The 23,160-nt window shown below is 46.8% G+C and overlaps 1 protein-coding gene across 1 annotated transcript in view; it reads right to left on the reverse strand.

The window, feature by feature from the left end:
- The window catches only part of SMPD3 (sphingomyelin phosphodiesterase 3), a 57,586-nt gene extending 36,346 nt beyond the window's left edge, over positions 1-21,240 (reverse strand). The window contains exons 1-2 of the mRNA XM_056862620.1: positions 19,815-21,240; positions 3,578-3,653 (exon numbers count right to left, since the gene is read on the reverse strand). Of these exons, the coding sequence (XP_056718598.1) occupies positions 3,578-3,653; positions 19,815-21,158 (1,420 nt within the window). The 5' untranslated portion in view covers positions 21,159-21,240. The remainder of the gene's footprint in view (positions 1-3,577; positions 3,654-19,814) is intronic.
- Positions 21,241-23,160: the final 1,920 nt, after the last annotated feature.

The following is a 23,160-nucleotide window of genomic DNA, read 5'->3' on the forward strand; positions in this document are numbered from 1 at the left end:
AAGGATGCTCCTTTCTTTATTCCAACGATCTATGCTTCACCTTTTGGTCACAGAAATGTCACACAAGGTGAGTCAGAACTTTAAAACAGCATAAAATTATTATGCTAAGAATTTTAAACCTAAAACCTGCAGTCAGCAGGAAAATAAACACAACAATTATGCAGCAAACAACAGCAGTGAAATATTACAATAATAAAGGCAGCAATCTGTAGAAAGGTCAGCAATATACAGTAAAACTCTTTGGTCGTTTATGTATGGGAATTTTACCTGAGGATTATTGCTTGCCGGACCCACACTTTCCTGTTGGGAATCTATGCACCAGCAGTCTCCAACCTCAAATCAAGAAGCATTTTAGTGTAGGAGTGGGGAAACCAACCCGCTTCACCAGATTAGCACCTGCCGCTCATGTGGAGGAGTGGGGAATCAAACCTGGTTCTCCAGATTAGAGTCCACCGTCCCAACCACCACTCTTAACCACTACACCATGCTGGCTCTGACAATAGAGAGAGTAGTTGCAGAACAACTCCAGGTCTTCCTAAAGGATTTATCTGCTCCAGAACCCTTTCAGTCCGGTTTCAGGCCAGGCTACGGGTCAGAGGCAATGTTTATATATTTATGTATTGAAGAGATTACTATGCCACCTCATCAGAATCCTGCTTGAAGCAGCTTACAACGTTGGTGGCTTTCGTTGATGATTGCGGTTTGAATGTAGACAAAGAGTATGCCTCTTTGTTGCTCTGACTGGATTGATCAGCAGCCTTTGGCATTGTGGGCCATGCCATCTTGTTGATATGATCAGAGGTAGAAGCTTTTCCGCTATAGTTGAGGGCAGCCGCGGATGAAATCGTCCTTATGACTGGACCCAGAGGGTTGCAACTGGAGACCAGTTGTCATCATGGGGCATGTCCTTTGGGATTTCAGAAGACTCAATCCTGTCCCCTATGCAATTCAATCTCTGTTGAACGCCATTAGGAGAAATCATATGTGGCTTTAGACCTGGCTGCCATCAATATGCTGACGACACCCAGTCCAGTATTTCTTTATCCGAATTTCCCAGTAATGCTGTGGTTAAATGGCTAAGAGTGAATGAGTTGCAACTGAATCCTGACAAAGAGGTAGTTCTGGTTGGGAAGGTATAGATCTTGAAGAACATTGTGTGCTTCCTTCATTTGACGGAATCCAGCTAACGCTCGCTGACTCAGTTAAGAGCCTAGAGGTTATACTAGCCCCAGAATTACTGCTGGAGAAGAAAATGAATGCAGTTGCCACAAACACTTCCTTCCAGCAGCCCCCTCCCTTGACTCAGCTGATCTAGCTACTTGGACCCATGCCACAATAACATCGGGGAGGGGCCATGGCTCAGTGGTAGAGCCTCTGCTTGGCATGCAGATGGTCCCAGGTTCAATCCCCGGCATCTCCAGTTAAAGGGACCAGGCAAGTAGGTGATGTGAAAGACCTCTGCCTGAGACCCTGGGGAGCCACTGCCAGTCTGAGTAGACAATATTGACTTTGATGGACCAAGGGTCTGATTAAGTATAAGGCACCTTCATGTGTTCATGAGACTAGAATCAAATTGGTGCCCATAACTGAGAAGCAAAATAGGGAATACAGCCTCTGCTGTATACAGAGTCTAAGATGTTGGTGCATGCCCTCAACAGACCAACTCACTGGATCTCCTGATGTGTCCAGGATATATTGTATATTTCCCAGCTCTGCTAAGCAGCGGCATGTGATGAACACTGGGCATCTTCCTACATTTTCTAGTTGAAAATTGGAACGTATGAAGTTACGGCAACCTCAGTACCATGGAGAGCATCCCCCTTTGATCACTGCTCCTTTACACTCTCTGCCCAGCCTTGATGACGGACAGGATAACATTGGAGAAAAGAACCCGCTCGTCTACACCACCGATGAGGGGTGGGATGCTTGGCAAACCACGAGCACAATGACAGGTAACATAAATGCTCAAGTCAACACACCCAGAAACATGGCGCAGATTACAATGGTCTAGTGTGATCATGTTGACATGTCTAAGAGAGATGCAAACCTGCTATCCAAATCCCAGCTATCTAGAGCTTAAGGAGCCAGGGAAAGGAAGTTTTTTTTTTCTGAGTCCTTGCTCAGTCTACAGAATACTTAGCTTGGTAGTTAATCCAGCCCTGTCTGTAACATATGTAGTACAGAATTGTATGGTACTGCCAGGTAGGCAGGTAATTTTTGGAAAGATCTGGCTGTACCTTTATCGTTACGATCATCTGATAATTACTTACTGGTGGTCCCTGGCCCTAAGAGTATGCAGCTGTCCTCGACAAGAGCCAGGGCCTTTTCTTAAGGTCCCGCAGGGCCCTGATGTCACCAGACAGAGCATTCCACCAGGCTGGATGCAGGACCTTTTTGGCCCTGGCTCCAGCCTAGTGTATGATGTATGATGACATCAGGGCTCTGCGGGACCTTAAAGGGTTCCGCAGGGCCTGTAAGATGAAGCTATTCCACCAGGCCTATAGTTGAGGGCAGCTGCGGGTATCAGATCTGGTGGCTTCCCTACCCCCCTCCTCTTCAGACTATAAATTATATTGTGGGGGCAGTCTGCCATCTATCTCGGAATGAGGTGCCATCTCGGGATTCTTGGAGATGGTTTTTAAATTGAGATGCTACTGTTTTAAATTTAGGATTTACTGTTTACTCTTATTGTTTTAATATTTCGTTGTATTTTTAAATGAGGTTACCCGCTCTGAGGCTGGCTTTGGCCGGGGAGGGCAGGCTACCAATCACAAAAATGAAATAAATAAATAAAATAAATAAACAAATCTCTGTTCTGTAATAGGCAGCTGGAATCGAAAAGGGCAAACACACCAATGGGGCAGTCTTAGTAATTCTGGGGCCCTGGGCAAACGTCAAGGACGGAAGCCACCCAAACTCCCATTCTTTCCACTCAACTGAACAAATTCCATCGTTGCTCATCCTCAGACTCCAGAAACCAAAACTTTGCCTTCTTAATGCTAGATTGTAGACAGTATACTTCATAACAGCCCCAGAAGGTTGGACCAGAAACAACAGGTTGAAATTAAATCAAAAGAGTTTCAGTCTAGACATTAGGAAGAATTTTCTAACAGAGCAGTTCCTCGGTGGAACAGGCTTCCTCGGGAGGTGGTAAACTCTCCTTCCCTGGAGGTTTTTAAGCAGAGGCTAGATGGCCATCTGTCAGCAATGCTGATTCTATGACCTTGAGGCAGATCATGAGAGGGAGGGCATCTTGGCCATCTTCTGGGCTTGGAGTAGGGGTCACTGGGTGTGTGTGTGGGGGGTAGTGGTGAATTTCCTGCATTGTGCAGGGGGTTGGACTAGATGACCCTGGTGGTCCCTTCCAACTCTATGATTCTATGAAAAAATGGCCAGTTTCCACAATGCACATCCCTTCAAAAACGAGCCAAAGTTTGAATTTTGACTTCATTTCCCTCCCTGTTTTCTATCACCCCCACTGGTCGCCGCCCTCCATCCATCGCAATTGCCTAGGGTGCCTCATAGGTAACACCACCACCCCGAAGACCCAAACGAGCAGTACCATATGGCACAGTACCTGCCAGCGCTTGCAAGTGAGTGCAGGAAATGTATCCCACAATTCTTTGGTCCTGAGGTGTACTTCCCACTTGCACCTGGGGAGAGAGGAGCCAAAGAAACAGAATTGTTAATAGACATCTGAATGGGTTCTAGGATCAAAGTCCCACAATCCAATTTGAAACATTAGATCTATTATGCAGCAACAATCTCAATTCTCGAAGAATGAGCCAGGCAGAAGACAAGAGAACGTGTTGCTTTTAGGGCTCTGGGACCCAGACAGAATGTCTCTTGGTAAAAAAAATAATATGGAGGACACAGCCCATCACGAAGTTCTCATGCACAAGCCTAATGGAAGCTGTCTCTACAGCAGTAATAATGTTGTCACTGCTACTACATTCACCCTTTGTCTCCCCTAAGGGGAGAGGCCATGGCTCAGTGCTAGAGCATCTGAATTGCACACAGAAGGTCCCAGGTTCAATCCCTGGCATCTCCAGTTAAAAGGCTGTAGGTGATGTGAAAGACCTCTGCTTGAAACCCTGGAGAACCACCGCTAGCCTGAGCAGACAATACTGATGTTGATGGACCAAAGATTTGATTCAGTTTAAAGAAGCTTCATGTGTTCATGTGAAATTGACAGGTTGATATTATTATTATTTCTTGACGGCATTTACACGTCAGATTTCTTGCATCACGAAGGCTGCCTACGTGAAAGGAGACCTGAGGAGATCCCCCATCTGGGCACAGATTAGACCCACCCTTGCTTACTGAAGCATCAGGTGCTTTTGCAACCAGACCTTTTCAGATCAAGATTATTCCCCAATATTGTTCCCATTATAAAAACAGAAAGCTGAATTAGGGTGAGAATAAGCTCCAAGGTGATCCATTTGGTCCATGCATTTTCTTCCCTGAAAAACAGAAGCATCTACTTTTAATATGATTTAATATTTAATATTTTTCACACATGGATCTGCTGTGGGTACCCTGGTTCCACATGAAACCAAGTTCAACTCAAAGGTGATCCTGCATGTATCCATTACATGGATGCTCACTAGAAAACAGGATTTCTGGTGTACAAAAAGCTACCCAGCATCAGACTAACCACTCCCTATCTCCCCTGCTTAGTTAAGGTTGAAGGAGAAAGACTGTATGAATTGGGTGGCTGCAGTTACATGTTTCCCAATGGAGCAAGTAGTGGCTCCCTGGGGCCATTTCAGATTGGAAAAATGGTGTGGGGAAGGCCCCCTTCTCCTCATGCATTGTGAGCCTAATCTGAAGCAGGCCTGTGTGCACCCAAGAAGCATGGAACTCCCAGCGCATGTGAGACACAAAGTCCTCAAGGCCTTTGTAACATGTACGTTAAAAGGTAAAGGTAAAGGTCCCCTGTGCAAGCACCGGGTCATTCCTGACCCATGGGGTGATGTCACATCCCGACTTTTACGAGGCAGACTTTGTTTAGTGGGTGGTTTGCCAGTGCCTTCCCCAGTCATCTTCCCTTTACCCCCAGCAAGCTGGGTACTCAATTTACCGACCTCGGAAGGATGGAAGGCTGAGTCAACCTTGAGCCCGGCTACCTGAAACCAACTTCCTTTGGGATCGAACTCAGGTTGTGAGCAGAGCTTTTGACTGCAGTACTGCAGCTTAACACTCTGCGCCTCGGGGCTCCTAACATGTATGTTAGCCCTGACATTATTTTACCTACTCCATCCCCTGAAGTCTGCTGCTACTCTGCTGGGTCAGATTTGAATTCCATCTAGTCCAGAATACTGTTTCCAACAATGGCCAGCAAGATGCTTCCAGGAAGCTAAACATTTAAGCATGGGTACTTTCACTCACGTTTGCCCCTGTCTCAGTTGTTTCTTGGAGTTATCTATGAGTTTTCCCTCCATTAGAGATGACCTTGCATTCAGCCCTCACAAATCCCGGGACTTCCCGTCCCTCTATTAACCCGATTCATCCCTCTCCTCTGAGCTCAGCCCACTTGAAATCCCCATGCATAAGGCAAAGCGCGGGACACAGAAGCTTGGTTTCTCACAGCCAGTTACAAAGCAGTGTATAAAGAGGCAGGTATTCAAATGCTTTCTGCTTCCTGGGAGCTCTTTCTGAGCAGAAGAAAGGCTTTTAAAAACTGAGGCTTGGATTTCTCTCCCCCCCCCCTTTCAGATTGCTCTGTTTTTTGTTCTTAAAATGCTTTTGGGTTTTGGGGGGATTTTCTCTCACAATAAGCTCTACAAAGTAAGCCAACTACAAAGCAGCATTTAAAGGGGCGAGGACTTGATTTGAACTTGGAGACTGCTGGTGCATAGATTCCCAACAGGAAAGTGTGGGTCCAGTGAACAATGAACCTCAGGTAAAACTCCCATGCATAAACAACCTAAGAAGGCATCCCCAAAGGGCAGAAATAAGTATACACGTGCCTTCAAGTCACAACTGACTTATGTCAAACCCAGCAAGGGGCTTGCAAGACAAGCAAGACAAGCGAGAAGCAGAACTGGTTTGCCATTGCTTTCCTCTGGAAAGTCTGCCTTGGTGGTCTGCCATTAAAGTACCAACCCTGCTTATTTTCCGAGATCTGATGAGATCGGACTATACCAGGCCACCTTCCCTCCCAAAGGACAGAAATAGGGGGAGGGGGAAAAAACCCTTGGACAAAGACCAGAAAATCAGGATAAACAGAAACAGTTGGAACATAGAAGGTATCAGCATGGATTCGGCATGTGCTATGTATGACCTTTTTAACCTCCAAGGAGCTCAGGGGTCTGTTTGTGGTTCTCTTCCATTTTATTGTCACAACAACCTTGTGAGGTAGGTTAGGCTGAATGACAGTGCCTGGCCACCAATCCCCAATGATCTGCATGGCAGACTGAGGATTTGAACCAGCTTTGTCCAGTCCTAGTCTAGCCTTCAAGCTATCTTTAAATATAAGGAGAGGCTATCCTTGTTAGTGTTTGCATGGAATACCTTTTTAAGGACATGGGATGCCTTTCAGAGCAAACAAAGCAGCTTTCCTGTTAAACAAGATGCCATTTGTCTTTGACGGTAACTTTCGGAGACAATCTGACACGCACCTTCCTCCAGACTTTGTATATTGATTCCTAAATTCATCATTCGATAGCTTCTTCTCCCTCCCTGCATTTAGTTTGGAACGGAAAACTGGGTTTTGCAGGAAGCGTGGTTCGAACAATTTGTGTTGGCCAATCATTATCATTATTTCTCAATTGCACAGCAAGCTAACTCCCATTTATTCATCTTGCTGATGGCTTTCCAGCAGGGTTGCTGCTCCTTCTTCTTCGTAGTATGACGGTGTTCTAGCACAGTGTTGCATTCACCCAAGAAAACAGAAAGACAGAGAGCTCTGGACAGGAGGCCACTGAATGCATTTCAGTGCAGCCATTCTTAAGTCTTTTATGCATGGCTGTTTCACTCGCCGTCACCCCTCCGACGACTTTGGGTCTTTGTGTTGATTATGAATGCCGTTTCTGACCGTCAGAGGTCGCCTTGCTCTCCCCCTGCCTTTCCCCGTGTTTTGCCCATGTTTTCAGAGACCTGTTTTATCTCAAATTTGAAAACGTGAACAAAATGAGGGGAAACGCAGGGGGAGAGTGAGGCGACCTCTGACAGTTGGAAATGGCATGCATAATCAACAAAAGACCCATAGGTGTCGGAGGGGTGACGGTGAGTGAAACAGCCATGCATAAAAGACCTTACTGGATCTAGGTGTCCTCTGCATGGAAAGGCAAGATGGAAGTCACATTCTGGTGCCTCATCCACTGAAGTCCCATACCGAAACAGATCTTAGGGGAGCATCTTAAGTGACGGTTCAGTCAGAGATTAAATTACTGTAGCACTACTGACGTTCACATCTGCAAACAAAAATGTATTTTGCATAAAGATTTAAAATTGAGAGAAAGATGTTGTGGGGAGGGGAAGGGAAGGTGATTGTAAGCCGGTTTGATTCTTCCTTAAGTGGCACAGAAAGTTGGCATATAAAAACCAACTCTTCTTCTTCTTGAACACATTAACACATGAAGCTGCCTTATAGTGAATCAGATCCTTGGTCCATCAAAGTCAGTATTGTCTACTCAGACCAGCAGCGGCTCTCCAGGGTCTCAGGCAGGGGTCTTTCAAATCACCTACCTGCCTAGTCCCTTTAATTAGATATGCTGGAAATTGAACCTGGGACCTTCTGCATGCCAAGCAGTTGCTCTACCACTGAGCCACAGCTGCTGCCTCATCTTCTTCTTCTTCTTCTCCTCCTCCTCCTTTCAGCATGTATGAAAGTGCCCTGATCAAGTGACAGGAAATGTACAGTGGACAAATAGGGAACCCCGTCATGCAGATGCCAGTTCAGACCTCAAACCAGAGCAAAGACACCCTATGGAAACAACCTCTGTCTACTCACAGTCGTGCAACTGCTCCAGGGATGCCCCCAAACCAGCTGCTCAAATTGCAGGAAGACTTCGCCCTTTGATTTTGCTGTAGACTCTCAAACCTTTAGGCAGCATATTTAACATTTCATACGAATGCTCCACCAAGGCTTTTGGGGCACATGCAGCTCCAGGAAAGCATGGAGGGATGCCTGGAAGACATTGCCTAAAACCAATTCCTTTTACACTGTCAAAGAGCAATATGGACTTAATCACCCAAAGGCACCTCCGCAACCCTGGGCTTGCTGCTGAGGTACATGCTCCCTCCACCTCCTGCTGAGTTATATACATATAATTTTAAAGAAGTCTTTCCTTTGCAGTGGCAGGACCATTTATATCTAAAAGGAGTAGACCCATTTACGTGCAGGAGCCCAACAGGCCATCCGTCATTCCGGATCGTTAATGAACTCGGCTGCAAATAGGTTTTCATACCCCACGGAGAAAGCACATTCATTCCTTTTGACATTTACCTCATGCTTGCCAGAGGCTCCAGCCAAATTATGTCATTTGAAAGAAAAATTAGTCGTGGCGATTGCACAATTAAGACCCCCAGATCATCCGGTCAATATTTTCTTTGCAAGCACACTGCAAAGTGCCCTTAACCTGACCTCGATTACCAGAAGCAAAATTTGTATCAGGCCAGCTCAGGGGGTAATGAGGTGACACGCGTCCACCTGGGCCTGCTCGGGTTAAAATGTTGCGTCCACCTGGGCCTGCTCGGGTTAAAATGTTGTGTCTGAGTGGTCTTGGAGGTGGGACAACAGCGCCTAGTAGGAAGGGAATTCCTCCCACCCTAATAAACAGATTACAGGCATATGTCCTTTATGATGGATGATTGATTTGAAAAAGAGCTTTGAAAAAAGGAATAATTCCTAGTTAAGCACAGGGATATTGCAGATCATGTCTATTGTTCTCACAATACAATAATTCATATTTCAGCATCTGGGCTACATCCCAGGTTAGACAATACTCCTGCCTCTTGCGTATGAGGTTATGAATGCACCTACCACACATCCAAAGCCATCCATGTGTGAGCATAATGTTTCAACAGGGCACATGTGAATCAAATCCAGTGCACGTCAGCTTGAACGGTGCCACTGTTATTCCAAACAAAAACTGAGAATCAGTTAAGTAACTTGGGCCCGGGTGTACTGAAAGGTTACTCCCACATGTGGGTGGCCCTGGAGGTGGCCCTGGTCTGAGTGGCCCTGGAGGTGGGACAAGCCTGCCCAGTGGGTGGGAAGGGAAGATAGGTTCTTGCTCCCCTGATCCGCTGCACAGGAGAAGAATACACCCCATTCCTAGTCTATATAACAGGAGCCCTGCAATGTCTTTCCCGACTATCCTGTAACGCTTTCCAATTCCATCTGCAAGGGATGCTCCAGACACACCTGCAAATGAATCATCGAAGGTCTGGGGAGAGATGCTTCTGACTCCACTCCAGCATCCTGGCTCAGTCTTGAGCAAGGCACTGCCCCCCCCCCCCCCGCATTAAGCTTTCAAAAGGATCTGTGGGCAAACGCTGTTAGAAAACATGGCTTGCATTATGATTTAAGCAGCTCTTTCTCGGCACTACTGGGAGAGACAGAGGAGCTGGGCAGAGTTTTTAAGCTTTACTCTTCTCCGCATCAGCCAAATCTGTAGCATTGAATTGTTACTAAAATTTTGACTAAAGTTTGACATTTGGTGATGAACTTTATTTCATTCATTCATTCATTCATTCATTCATTCATTCATTCATACCCTGCCTTGCTTTGGTGATGAACTTTATTTATTTAATTCATCCATTCATACCCCGCCTTGCTTCCCAAAGGGGACCCAGTGCAGCTTACACCATTCTCCTCTCCTCCTTTTTATCCTCACAACAACCCTGTGAGGTAGTTTAGGCAGACAGAGTCTGACTGTCCCAAAGTCACCCAGTGAGTTTCTATGGCACGAGTGGGAATTCAATCCTGTGTCTCCCGGTTTCTCGACCACTACACCACACTGGCTCTCAATTGATTCTAGTAGAGCTAAATGCCCATTCCTTTATTGCTCCAGAATTCTGCTGCTTCTTAATTCCCGTTGAATGGGGAGAATTTTAAAATCAGTTTTGGAATTTGAGCGCATGCTGATTGCCACACTTTTCTGTTCTTTCAACTCCATCTCCTCCCCCATGGGTTGGGTCCCCTGTGCCCATGATGCAAGAGATACCAGCGCTTTCCTCCAGTGTAAGAAACCTTAGAGTAGGGTTGCCAGGTCCCTCTTCTCAACCAGTGGGAGATTTTGGGGGCGGAGTCTGAAGAGGGTGGGGTTTGGGGAGGGGAGGGACTTCAATGCCATAGAGTTCAATTGCCAAAGCGGCCATTTTTCTCCAGGTGATTCTGATCTCTATTGGCTGGAGATCAGTTGAATTAGCAGAAGATCTCCTGCTACTACCTGGCAGTGGGCAACCCTAGTAAAGAGGCATCTTGTATCAGGAGACCTCCAGGCTGGGAAATTTCTGGAGATATGGGGGTGGAGCCTAGGGCGGGGTTTGGGGAGGAGAGGGGCCTCAGCAAGGTATAGTGCAATAGAGCCCACCCTCCAAAGCAGCCATTTTCTCCAGGGGAACTGATCTCTCTAATTTGGAGATCAGTTGAAATTCCAGGAGATCTCCAGGCCCCACATGGAGGTTGGCAACCCTGACAGTGGGCACTTTCACACATGCCGTATAATGCACTTTCGATCCACTTTCAATGCACTTTGAAGCTGGATTTTACTGTGTGACATGGCAAAATCCGCTTGCAAAATATCGTTAAAGGGCATTGAAAGTGCACTGAAAGTATATTATTCGGCATGTGTGAAAGTGCCCCCTGCTTTGTCAATGTATATTTGCATATCGGTCAAGCAGCAGGGGAAAGATTTACTGGAGGCAAATGGAGCATGTACAAAATTCAGAAATAAAAAAATGGAACGATGGTGTATTCCAGTGAACCATCCATTCCACTTCAAAAACAAAATCTGGGAAATTCAGAAGTCCAAATTCCCAAAGTTTGGAGAATAATTTCAGAAGCATCCTTACTTTTCCAGAAATCATTTGGCAGACTTTTTTTTTGGGGGGGGGGGGCGTCAAATCAACCTACGCCGACCCCATAGGGTTTTCAAGGCAAGAGATGAACAGAGGTGGTTTGCCATGGCCTTCCTCTGTGTAGCAACCGTGGACTTGCTCAGTGAAATCCCATCCAAGTTCTAACCAGGGCCATCCCTGCTTAGCTCCTGAGATCTGACAAGACCAGGCTATCCTGGGTTATCTTAGTTGCCACCTATTAGCTTATACAAAGCTTGCAAATTCTTTCCACACGCCTACGTTTCAAGAGTAGTTTTGGCAGCAGCGTCCCAGATATTTCCCACAGGAGCCTGTTTCTCTTACTTACCTGACTGCTCAGAAATATTATCTTCTTTTCCTTACATACACTTAGATTTTTTTCCCCCTCAGCACTTTGGCAAGGCATCAAGAGAAGCAATTGCTTGAAAGTAACGCTGGCCGATAGGCACAGCCTGATAATGCTGTTCAGCGGAGGCAATTTTGTGCTCAAGATTTCCCGGCGTATCTGGGATTAGACGGTGGAAGCGTTTCTCCGTTCTTGTGTCCCGCTGCCAAAAGGCAAGACCACAGACAGGATGCAAGAGCAGGTTTGCTTGGGGCAAACATACTCCGAAAGGCAGCAAAACATTACAGGTTTTCTCGAAGGAGGTTTTGGGAAAAGAATAGGTTACTTAATGTTATACTGGCCACTTCAGGCTCCAGTATGGTGTGCATGAGAGAAAGGTATAAAATCACAACCCCGCCCCCACAAAAATTTCCGGGAGGGTGAACACCCTCTACTGCAAGCACAGCTACCTCACCCTCCTCTGTCATGTTTGGCTACGTAGCTTTCCACAGGCCTCAGAAAAGAGGGCACGAGATTGAGGTTTGCAGTACCTCCCACCTTCTCTTTTTGCCCCCAGAATCTTCAGCCCTGGGACAGGGCCTTCCCTTTACCCCTGTCAGTTCTTTCTCTCTCTTTCTCCCCCTCTCTGTTTCTTACCCACTCCCACTTCCCCCTGAGCTGTGTTCTGGCTCTGACAGGCTGGATCCTTTTCCCCTGCCTCTTCTCTATTGAGGCAGGATTGACTGCCTTTAGGTAGACCTGGCTAGATGTGGGAGATTCTCTCATCTGGCCTAAGGCTGGACTCTCTCCGGCGCCAGCCAACGACATCATCAGTCGGCATAGGCTGCTGCAACAGCTGGCTCCTTTCTTCATAGATCGGCGAGGGACCTGGAGTCAAGGATCAGCATTCTCCTGTCTCCGCTCTCAGCCTCCGCAGTGGCTTCGGGGGACCCTGCTTCCGATAAGAATTCAGGTCAGTCTGAGCTCAGCGGTGCAGCTGAGACCAGTGATGGTCCTGTCTCCAGACAGAGAGCCATTGTGGTATAGTGGTTAGTGTACTGGACTAGAATCTGGGAAATACAGGCTTGAATCCCTGCTCTGCCATGGAAGCTTGCTGTATGACCTTGGGCCAGTCACTCTTTCTCAACTTAGCCTACCTCCTTGGGTTGTTGTGAGGATAAAATGGAAGAGAAAAGAAGTAAACAGCATTGGGTCCCCATTGGGGAGAAAGGTAGGGTTCAAATGAAGTAAACAAATAAACCATGCGTGCATGAGATATCTGAACTGAGCTACTGTCCCAGGCCCTTTATGCAGGGATGTTTCCCCGCGGTCACCCTCTCCGACTGCTTCAGGGCTTTCTTTTGACTATGCATGCCTTTTCCGCTCATTAGAGGTCACCTCGCTCTCCCCACGCATTTTGCCTGTGTTTTCCAGATGCCGTTTTAGCCAGAATTTGGAAATTGCAGGCAAAACACGTGGGAAGAGAGAGGCGGCCTCTGATGGGCAGAAAAGGCATGCATAATCAAAAGGAAGCACCAGCAGTCGGCGGGGGTGACCGTGGGGAAACATCCCTGCATAAAAGGCCTCAAACTTTGGTTGTCAAACAGCAGATGAAATCCCAATATTAGGAGAGGCTTGCCAGACTTGCCATCATAATTCTCTTTTGTGGTTATTTTTTTAAAGGAGAGGGCAGCAGAGAGGAGACTGGGGAGAGGGTGAACAGATGTGAAAGTCCAAATGTTCCTCTGCCGTTGGTAGATGTGCATGAGTTTCAGCAGCTGTCACTTTTCTTCTCTTCCTGGAATGAAAAATTACACCGCCCCAAATTCCCACTTGGGTATAATTGTTAAAGTACAGGAACACTGGCCTCTGTTTACCTTAATTCTCATAGGAAAGATGGCCAAAATATAGAAATGGGTCTCAGGAGGCAGGTAAAGGTTAAAAGTCTGCAAAGGTTGGTATGAAACATTGGAAGAGAAGGGGGAGGCCTTCTCCTTTTATCTTGGCCAGCAGAGTCGAATGATAACCAGTCGTTTGTCATCCGATGGTTAAATACTCAACGTTCTCCAGCAAAACTCTCGACTTATACGGCAGCCATGGTAGTCTAAATGCAGATGCTGTAAAGGGAAATGAGAGCCTTTCCCAAGAGGCCTCTAGCCAGCACGTGCAATTGCCCTGAGGGCATGAGAAAAGCCACACGTTCCTTGAAGCTTTGGAAACTCATTTTTTTTTTGTTGGTCTTGTGAGCCGAGAGCCTGTTGCATATTTGGCTTCTTAGTGGGGCCGTAGAAGATTTGCAGAAATCCGTTTTTTATGAACTTGGCATTCTTGCCTTCAAAGATTTTTTTTTGAACTTTATAAAGCAGCTATATTAGCTATGCAAACTTAATATAATATTGAATCATGTTAACACAGATTTAAATGTAGGTATGAAATGTTAATGGAAACTAATTCCAGACTCTTAAAAAAAAATTCCATTGGAACTGCCCACTGGCACAAGGCCATATCTGGTGGAAATCGCTACATGATATTGGCAATGCCCACTAGAATATAAGAAACCAGGAAGAGCCCTGCTTAAGGTTGCTATAGTGGGAGACCATCTACCCTGGTTCCCAGGTCTTTGCTGCCACTGGGTAGAGTGGTGGTGGTGGGGAATGGAGGGGGGAATAGGCATTGCTGCGATATCCCTTCTGGTGGGAATCCGGAAGTGACATCTGCATGTGTTTGGTTTTGGTGGACTCCTACAGTCTCATGATGACAGGCTGACACCACTTCTGGGTTTAGGCTGGAAGCAGGGTTGCCAACCTTCAGGTAGGGGCTGAAGATCTCCCGTAATTACAACTGATCTCCAGACTACAAAAATTGTTTATTATTTATGTATTTATAACATTTATTCTACTTATCCTGGAGAAAATGGCTGCTTTGGAAGGTGGACTGCATGGAATTACACTCTAGCAAGGTCCCTCCCCTCCCTCAACTCCACTCTCCCAGGCTCCACTCTCAAATCTCTGGGTATTTCCAAACCTGGAGTTGGCAACCCCAGCTGGAAGTGATGTTGTGGCATTGCCATGATGCCTATTTTGCACGTCACTGCTCCCTACAACTCCTGCTTAGCTGGCAACCTGAGCCCTTTTGGATCAGATCAATAGCTCACCTAGTTAAGTCTCTTTTCTCCCAACAGACCAATCTCTAGCACCAGACAGAAAGTACAGAATGGAGACCTACATGTCCTCCTGTTGTTTTCTCCCAGCTACTGAGACTGAAAGGTATATTGCCTCCAAACATGGAAGATCCATTTAGCTCCCATAGCTATTAGCCATTGGCTTTAATTGCTTTCTGACAAAATGCATTAGCCATGAGGGCTAAATGATATCACAGTACCACTGTGCCAAATGCTAAAAGCCTATTGGAACCACTGGAAATTAAAACAGAATATAGGGAGTAATCTACTCAGAAGTAAGTCCCATATTATTCAATGGGGCATACCCCTGGAAACTGTGTGAATGTTTGCAGCCATAGTAACTAATACCTTTAATCTCAAACAGAAGGAATCTGAATCAAGTTTTACTAAAAAAAAACACCTGAATATAAAAATGAACAAAAAAAGCCTTCTTGTGCACTTCCCTACCGTTCAATAAAAACAAGACAAAAACCTTCTTGGGCTTATAAATGACTTCCATGCTTGTTTAGACCTTTAGCTAGCAACAGGAACGTATTAGTCAGATAGGATGGAATATGCACTAGGGACAATCCAGCGCATGGCTGAGCAACCTTCATTACCGATATCAATAGGCTTTCAGCATGCGCAAGTTTGCACTGTGTAATCTTTAATGCTCTGAACACCATTTTGAAAATGCAGCTGTATCATTCTTCCAAGGTATTCCCAGGTGGCTTGGAGCCTGGGCAAGATTCTGTGTTTGTGATTTTTCAGAAGTCATAACAGTAAATTGATTCTTCGTTCCGAGCTTGGCAGTGGTTTTAGTGAAGACACCAAATCAATAATCAAGTCTATCAATCCTCTTGGTACATGGGAAAGAGGCTTGCTTCCCTGCAAGGGTGGGGGTGGGTGGAAAAAAAACACTCCTGTCTGCCAGCTAGCCCAGATGGGTAATAAGTCAATGACTCTGCTTTGAGCCCTGGAAGCAGGATGGTTTCTAATCACTTATTCCTTAATATATGCACTTGCAGAATGGGGAGTGTGTGACATGAACAATTTCCAAATTCTGGAGATGTTTTGCTTTATTTCAGGAAAATTCTGAACAGCAAAAGCCAAAGATCCACAGTCACTGGTCACTTATGCATGGGTACTTTCACTTACGTTTGTCCCTGGTCTGTCTCGGTTGTTCCTTGGAGTTATGCATGAGTTTTCCCTTCATTGGAGATGACCTTGCTGGCAGCCCTCACAAATCCCGGGACTTCCCGTTCCTCTGTAAACCTGATTCTTCCCTCTCCCCTGAGCTCAGACCAGGTGAAACCCCCATGCATAAAGCAAAGCATGGGACACGAAAGCTTGGTTTCTCTCACAGCCAATTACAAAGCAGCGTGTAAAGAGGCAGGGATTCAAATGCTTCCCACTTCCTTGGAGCTCTTTCTGAGCAGAAGATAGTCTTTTTAAAACTGAAGCTTAGATTCCCCCCCATCGTTTTAGTTTGCTCCGTTTTTTGTTCTTAAAATGCTTTTTTATACAGCAATTGGGTTTGGGGGGGATTTTCTCTCGCAGTAAGCTCTACAAAGTAAGCTAATTACAAAGCAGCATTTAAAGGGGCGGGGACTTGATTTGAGCTTGCCGACTGCTGGTGCACAGATTCCCAACAGGAAAGTGTGGGTCCAGCGAGCAACGAATTTCAGCTAAAACTCCCATGCATAAACGACAACTATCCAACCAGAGTAGCTAAAACTGTGCTAGAAGGGCCAACGGTCTTACTCAGTGTGCCATACGGTCCTGTTTGGTATGTTCATATCATCAGGCCCTCGTCCACTGGCTTGAGCAGAGGCAACGTGCACAGTCATTTGTACCACTATGGTGCTACGCTCTATTTGGCCAGTGGAAAGAAGGAATCATTCTCACTCAGAGATGACACATGAGATGGTGGCGGAACCACTACTGCCATCTGGTGACTGCGGAGAGGAGGATGGGTGTGTGTGCGTGCTTACCGGGAAGCATAACAATGGCTGAAGGAGGATGGAAAGAGGATCAGATGTGACGTTGAGCGGGTAACACAGCGCAGGGCAATTATGTTATTGGGTACAGTTGAGACACGCTCTGCTGCAGGCAATTTGCTGGCTTTGCGAAATTGATCGGCCTGGTCAGATGTTCAGCATGGAAGCAGCCAGAGGGATCGTGTATTTTGCAAGAGTGTTCGGTGGTCAAACTTAACTTGTTCAACTGTGATGGTCAGATGTGAGCCGATTACCAGGTCAGTATGGCTCGGCACCGAACAACTCAAATGCCTGCTGAAGTTTACATGGTTTAAAAAAAAAACCACGATGTCCTTTTATGCATGGCTGTTTCCCTCCTCCAACGACTTCAGATCTTTGTTTCGGCTATGCATGCCATTTCCGGCCGTCAGAGGTCGCCTCACTATCCTCCTGCATTTCCCCGTGCTTTGCCCACGTTTTCAGGGACCTGTTTTATCACAAATTTGAAAACCAAGGAAAAACGTGGGGAAACCTAGGGGGAGAGAGAGGCTGCATCTGACTGTCGGAAACGGCATGCATAATCAAAACAAAGATCTGAAGTCGTTGGAGGGGTGACCGTGAGGGAAACAGCCATTCATAAAAGACTGATGTTTTCACATGTACGAAAACACTGGCAGTCAAAACGGATCGACAGCAATTCATGTTGCTAAGAACTACTTAGATGAACACCCAATTGTAGGTTATTTTTTATTTATGTGTAGTGTTTATTTATGACTGGTTTATCTCATGTGTCACTGAATTAACTGTCTATTTAAACAATTGCCCGCTGAGCAGAATAGCAGAGAAGCAAGGACGAGAAGGGCGAGTAGAATGTAATCAGGCTATGTGAGAATGTGCATGCATGGAAAGGCAATTGCGCTGCTCTGTTAGGAAAGGAATACAGTGAACCAACCCGTCAAACAGCCACAAATCGTTCAATGAGGCTATGAATGGTGGTGGAAAGTGCAGTCAAGTCGCAGCCGACTTATAGAATCATAGAATCACCAGGGTCATCTAGTCCAACTCCCTGCACAATGCAGGAAATCCAAACTACCTCCCGCCCACACACTCCCGGTGACCCCTACTCCATGCCCAGAAGATGGCCAAGGTGCCCTCCCTCTCATGATCTGCCTAAGGTCATAGAATCAGCATTGCTGACAGATGGCCATCTAACCGCTTCTTAAAAACCTCCAGGGAAAGAGAGCTTACCACCTCCCGAGGAAGCCACTGAGGAGCTGTTCTAACTGTTAGAAAATTCTTCCTAATGTCTAAATAGAAATTCTTTTGATTTAATTTCAACCCGTTGATTCTGTTCTGACCTTCTGGAGCAACAGAAAACAACTCGGCACCATCCTCTATATGACAGCCCTTCAAGTACTTGAAGAGTACTTGAAGTATCATATCACCTTATGGCAACCCCTCACGGGGGTTTCAAGTCAAAAAGACAAACAGAGACGGTTTGCCACTGCTTGCCTTTATGTAGCAACCTTGAACTTCCTTGGGTCTTCCTTGCAAGTACCAACCAGAGCCAACCGTGGTTAGCTTCCGAGATCTGACGAGCCTGGGTCATCCAAGTCAGGGTGAGACCAGGTTGGAGCAGATGAAGAGTCCATTAAAAAAGTAGCTCCATGTTTGTGAATGGCAAACAAGATGTAAGCTGAACCCACGGCCATTTGAGCAACCCTACAAGTAACATCCTGCTTTGGGGAGCTCTACAATGAGGACCCTACCTAAGGTGGGGCAAAGAGCTGTGCCCTCTGGCTTCTGAGATTCTAGCAAACATGGCTTGGATCTTTCAAGCATCTCTTCCCAACCATAAAGACTAGACCCTTGGTTCATTAAAGGAAAGCTGAAATGTACAGCTTTCTGGTCATAGAACATATGCTCCCACAGAATCAGATGCCGAAGAGGGCCAAAGGACTCTTGCCCTTTGGCTCTTAGCATGAGGGTTACAGACTTGAGCTGGGCAGAAGATCAGCCAGGACAGAGAGAAGGTTCTGGCACTCCAACTGTTCCACATTTCCCCCCTCAAACTTTTGGCTGTACTTTCAGTCCCTTCTTAATCAGCACTGCCATGAGAGGTTCACATACATTTAGAGAAGTCTTTGGAAATGGAAAGCTATAAATCTTGGAGGATTCCAAGCAACCGGCTCCCATTTGCAAATTAAGTAGCGACCTCTAATTCTCCAAAGGGCTTTTTTAGAAAACAGAGCTATTGAAAAAAGCAGAACCCATTAGAAGCTGGGCCTTGAGGTAGAATCGGTTAAATTAGTAATGCTTCGCATTTATTTAGCACTTCCGGTGGCCAGCACACTTTGCTTAGATTCACCCTTCCAAGGGACAGTTTTCTTCTCCCCCTGTTGCCAAAGGAGAGAGGAGCTGAGGCACAGAGAAATCTGACTAGAGAGGCTATAGCTGATACTTAAACAGGGCAGTCTCCTAAAAACAGGCAGAGTGGAAGGTAAAGAGGCCCTGGCAGAAGAATCCAAGGGTTCTATAAGATAGTTGGTATCTATGATTCTGTATCTGTATTGAGTAAGCGCCAAACTAGACGAGACGGTGTTCCTGAGTTTGCCCTGAGTTTGTGCCGCAATTTTCTAGAGTAAGTTCCACTGAGGAACTCCTTTTAGCCATGTCGTGGGGGCCCAATTCTGGTCAAGAGTACTGTGCAGGAGGGCCTCCTGTCTCCCCCTCTGCACCTTTTTCCTGCCGTGAAATGGCTCCAGGGGGCATTATTTGCCAACACACACCTTCCATGCCTCTACAGCTCCCTAGAGCCACAGGTGACACAGGTCCTGCTCGTCAGATGCCTATCAAAAGGACACCCAAACACAGGAAGTGGTAGGGTTCTTGGTAGGGTTGCCTGGTGCCCGCTGGTGGCGGGCAAACCCCTGGTAATGTGCCCCTCTGCCCGTTGACCAGCTGGCGGGCAATTGTGCACGCGCGCACTGACGTGGCACTTCCGGTTTACAACTGGAAGTGCTGCCTCACGAGAAGCCTTAGACCACTCAAACGCAGGCACACAAGATCAGAAACGAAACCTCCTCCCGAAGGTGAGTGGGGACCTGGCAACCCTAATTCTTGGCCAGACCATTGGTCTGTCAATGTTTGTACCTTGCACCCGGCTCTGAAGGGTCTCAAGTGGAAGTCTTTTTTTATCACCTAATACCTGATCCACTTAACTGGAGATGCTGGGGATGGAAACGGGGACTTTCTGCATGCAATGAGCCTAAGGGAGAAGAGCATATGGGAAGAATCCTACCTTGAGAAACAGGGCCCCCTTTGAAGCCAAGGAGTCTGTTCCTTTTCCATTGGGATAACAGTGATAGGCAGCATCCATGACTGGATAGCGACTGGCAAAAAGCAGGCCACTGTTCACAAACTTAAAGGTACAGCAGCCGTGGCAACTGTAGACCCCAACGTCGTATAGAACATATTCAAAATAATGGTGGAGCTGTTCTTTCAACTTCTCCGCTGCCCTTTTGTCAAACACTTCCTGTAAGCACAGGAAGTCCAAGTTGGCAGGAAAGAAAGCGGAGATCTCATGGTCGAAGGGCTCGTCCGTGTTCTTCTTCTTTCGCATGGAGGTCTTCTTCATGAGTGAGGCCTTGTAAAGGAGCTTGCTGTTGACGGTGTTTTGGTCTACCGGGCCATCTCCAGCCCGTGCCTTCACTAGGGACTCTCGCGAGGCAGTGTAGCTATCCAGACTCCCCGAATCCCCTTCTTTCTGCTTATGATTTGGGGTCTGTCCTTTCAGGCTCTCAGCTTCAGATTCTGGCGAGCGGTCTGCTGCCCCCCTGCTGTTCATCTGCCCCCCTGTGCCATCAGCTTCTGGGTCCGAAATGTGCCCGTTATCATCTCCACCTATCTTCACAATGCATGTGTTACCATCTTCTCCCCCATTGGTGTCCCCTCCAGCTTTGGCATCTTTGCTCTCTTCGCTGTTGTTTGAACCCGAGTTATCCCCTTTGTACTCCATGGAAGTTGTTCTTTTGATGCCTGCGCTGACCGCCCGGTTATTGCTATCACCGCTTTGAGGGGAGACCAGGCTGCTGAAGCTGGCCGCGCTGATGGACGTGTTTGTGGGGGAATCGATGTAGATCTTGATCTGAGGCCTGCTCGCCCCGTTCCGGATCCTTCGCCCAACTTCCTTAGCTCGCCCCTGCGTGTTGAACACATTGTTGCATCTTGCCAAAGAGTCTGGGAGAAGGCAAACGTTGGCGCTGCCAAAGCAAAAGCTTTTCCCATTGCTGGCGGCTTTCCACTCGGTGAGCAGCGTACTCCCGTTGACTTGTCTTTTGTCCTGCAGCCGGGAGTAAACATATGGCCGTCGGGCAGACTGGAGCGGGGACCATAGCAGGAAACCAATCAGGGCGAATGGAAGGGAGACCACCAGCAGCGCTAGATAAATGGGGGTGGTTATGAAGACACAGAGAGCGTGGAAGTAACATGGGTCATCTGCCCTTTGGTGTTTCTCGTACGTGGTAGGCACAAAAGAGGCCACAAGCCGATCTCCAAGCCAATAGCATGGGAAGATTAAGCCCCAGGAGAAAGAATGCAGCGCTGACAGAAAGCCGTTGGGAAATGGGGAAGTATATAAAACCATTGCAACTCCGTTAGGACTCCCTTTCAGGACTTTCTACATGGTGTCACCTCCGTCAGCCATCCATCAGGACATTTGTTAGCGGACAAGGTTGCGGTCAGCAATTATCACCTTAGGCGCACCATTTCATTCCGTTATGGTTTGAAGGAAGGGAGGCAACCGGTTCTTTGGGCTCTTGGCGTCTGTGTGCTTCAGAATGTTTCATCACTCACTGCAACAAGCCATTCCAGACCAGTAAGAAAGATCACCTGCAAAGACAAAAAGGAGGGGGGGGAATGCCACACTTAGCCAGTGATTTAAGGGAGGAGGCAGCAGAATCCAAGAGCCCCAAGAAAACATCTGTCTAGTCCAACTCTTTGTCCCCCAAACATATGACTGCTTCTCCCCAACCCACCTAAAATCAACCTTATGCAATGCGCACCCCAGGCAGAGAAATGGTTTGTTACCAAAAATAAAAATAAAATAAAGCAGATAGAGATGTACAATCCATTCATTTATTTCTGCAGAATTTTCTATTTTTCCAACCTATGGATTCAAATAACCATGAAAACGTCAAGGAAAATCTCAGAGAGTTTTGCTTTCAAGAGATGCACATCTGAACATTTGTCCAAAGGTAGACGTGAGCTCTTGCTTTCAACGGGATGCATATCTAAAGAGGGAAGGTTGAGGAAGTTGAAATCTGCTGATGGAAATCCCTTCTGTTGATTCCCCCCCCCCACTTGATCTAACCGAAGATTGTTTATTTATTTAAACTATTTATACCCTGCCTTATTTCCTCAGACTCAAGGAGGCTAATAAAAAGCTGCAAAAACAACAAAACATCATAAGGCTCCAACATTGAGTTAAAAACCAATGTGTGTATAAAGTGCCGGCAAGTCTCAGCATTTTGCCTGTGTTTTCAGAGACCGGTTTTATCTCAAATGTGAAAACGCAGGCAAAACACGGGGAAACACAGGGGGAGTGCGAGGCGACCTTTGACAGTTGGAAACAACATGCATAATCAACACAAAGACCCGAAGTTCTCAGAGGGGTGACGGTGAATGAAACAGCCATGAATAAAAGGCCCCAGTAGGGTTTTCAAGGCAAGAGACGTTCAGAGGTGGTTTGCCATTGCTTTCCTCTGCATAACATCCCTGGTATTCCTTGGTGGTCTTCCATCCAAGTACCAACCAGAGCCGTTCCTGCTTAGCTTCTGAGACCAGATGAGATCAGGCTAGCCTGGGCCATCCAGGTCAGGGTTAAAAGCCAATACACACAGTAAAAATGCAGGCCAAACAGTTGACACTCCATCAGATCTCCTCTTGAATAAAACTCTCTTATACGTCTCCTGAATGCAGCAAGAGAAGGTGCCCTCTGCACCCACTCCAGTAGGTAATTCCCAAGGAATGGACCTACCACACAGAAGAAAGTCCGTGTCCTAACTGGACAATAGGACACCCCTGCATTTAAGCAGAGAGCCACTTGATATTATGCTGATTGTGAATATGACTCATGGGTAGGGTTGCCACCCTCCAGGTTCTAGCTGGGTTGGTTTCTTCACTCCTCCACATGAAGCCAGCTGGAGGACCTTGGGCAAGTTACAGCTCTGTTAGAGCTCTCTCAGCCCCACCTACCTCACAGGGTGTCTGTTGTGGGGAGGGGAAGGGAAGGTGATTGTAAGGTGGTCTGAGTCTCCCTTAAGTGGTAGAGAAAGTTGGCATATAAAAACCAACTCTTCTTTCTTCTTCTTCTTCTTCTTCTTCTTCTTCTTCTTCTTCTTCTTCTTCTTCTTCACAAGAAGCTGGAGATCAGTTGTAATAGCAGGAGATCTCCAGCTAGTGCCTGGAGGTTGGCAACCCTAGTGTGACTGTTGGTGAACTGTGGCCAGAAAGGGGAAGGGACAGGGGTGAGGCAGCCTCAGCAGTGAATGGAGTGGGGACACAGTGTGTGGAAGCTATTCCCACCCGCTTCCACGCTGCTTGCTACTTCTTCTGCAGGGGTTGTCTTTTCCCACCCCAATGTGGAG

This window comes from Euleptes europaea, chromosome 17, assembly GCF_029931775.1.
Source record: "Euleptes europaea isolate rEulEur1 chromosome 17, rEulEur1.hap1, whole genome shotgun sequence".
NCBI classification, from domain to species: Eukaryota; Metazoa; Chordata; class Lepidosauria; order Squamata; family Sphaerodactylidae; genus Euleptes; species Euleptes europaea.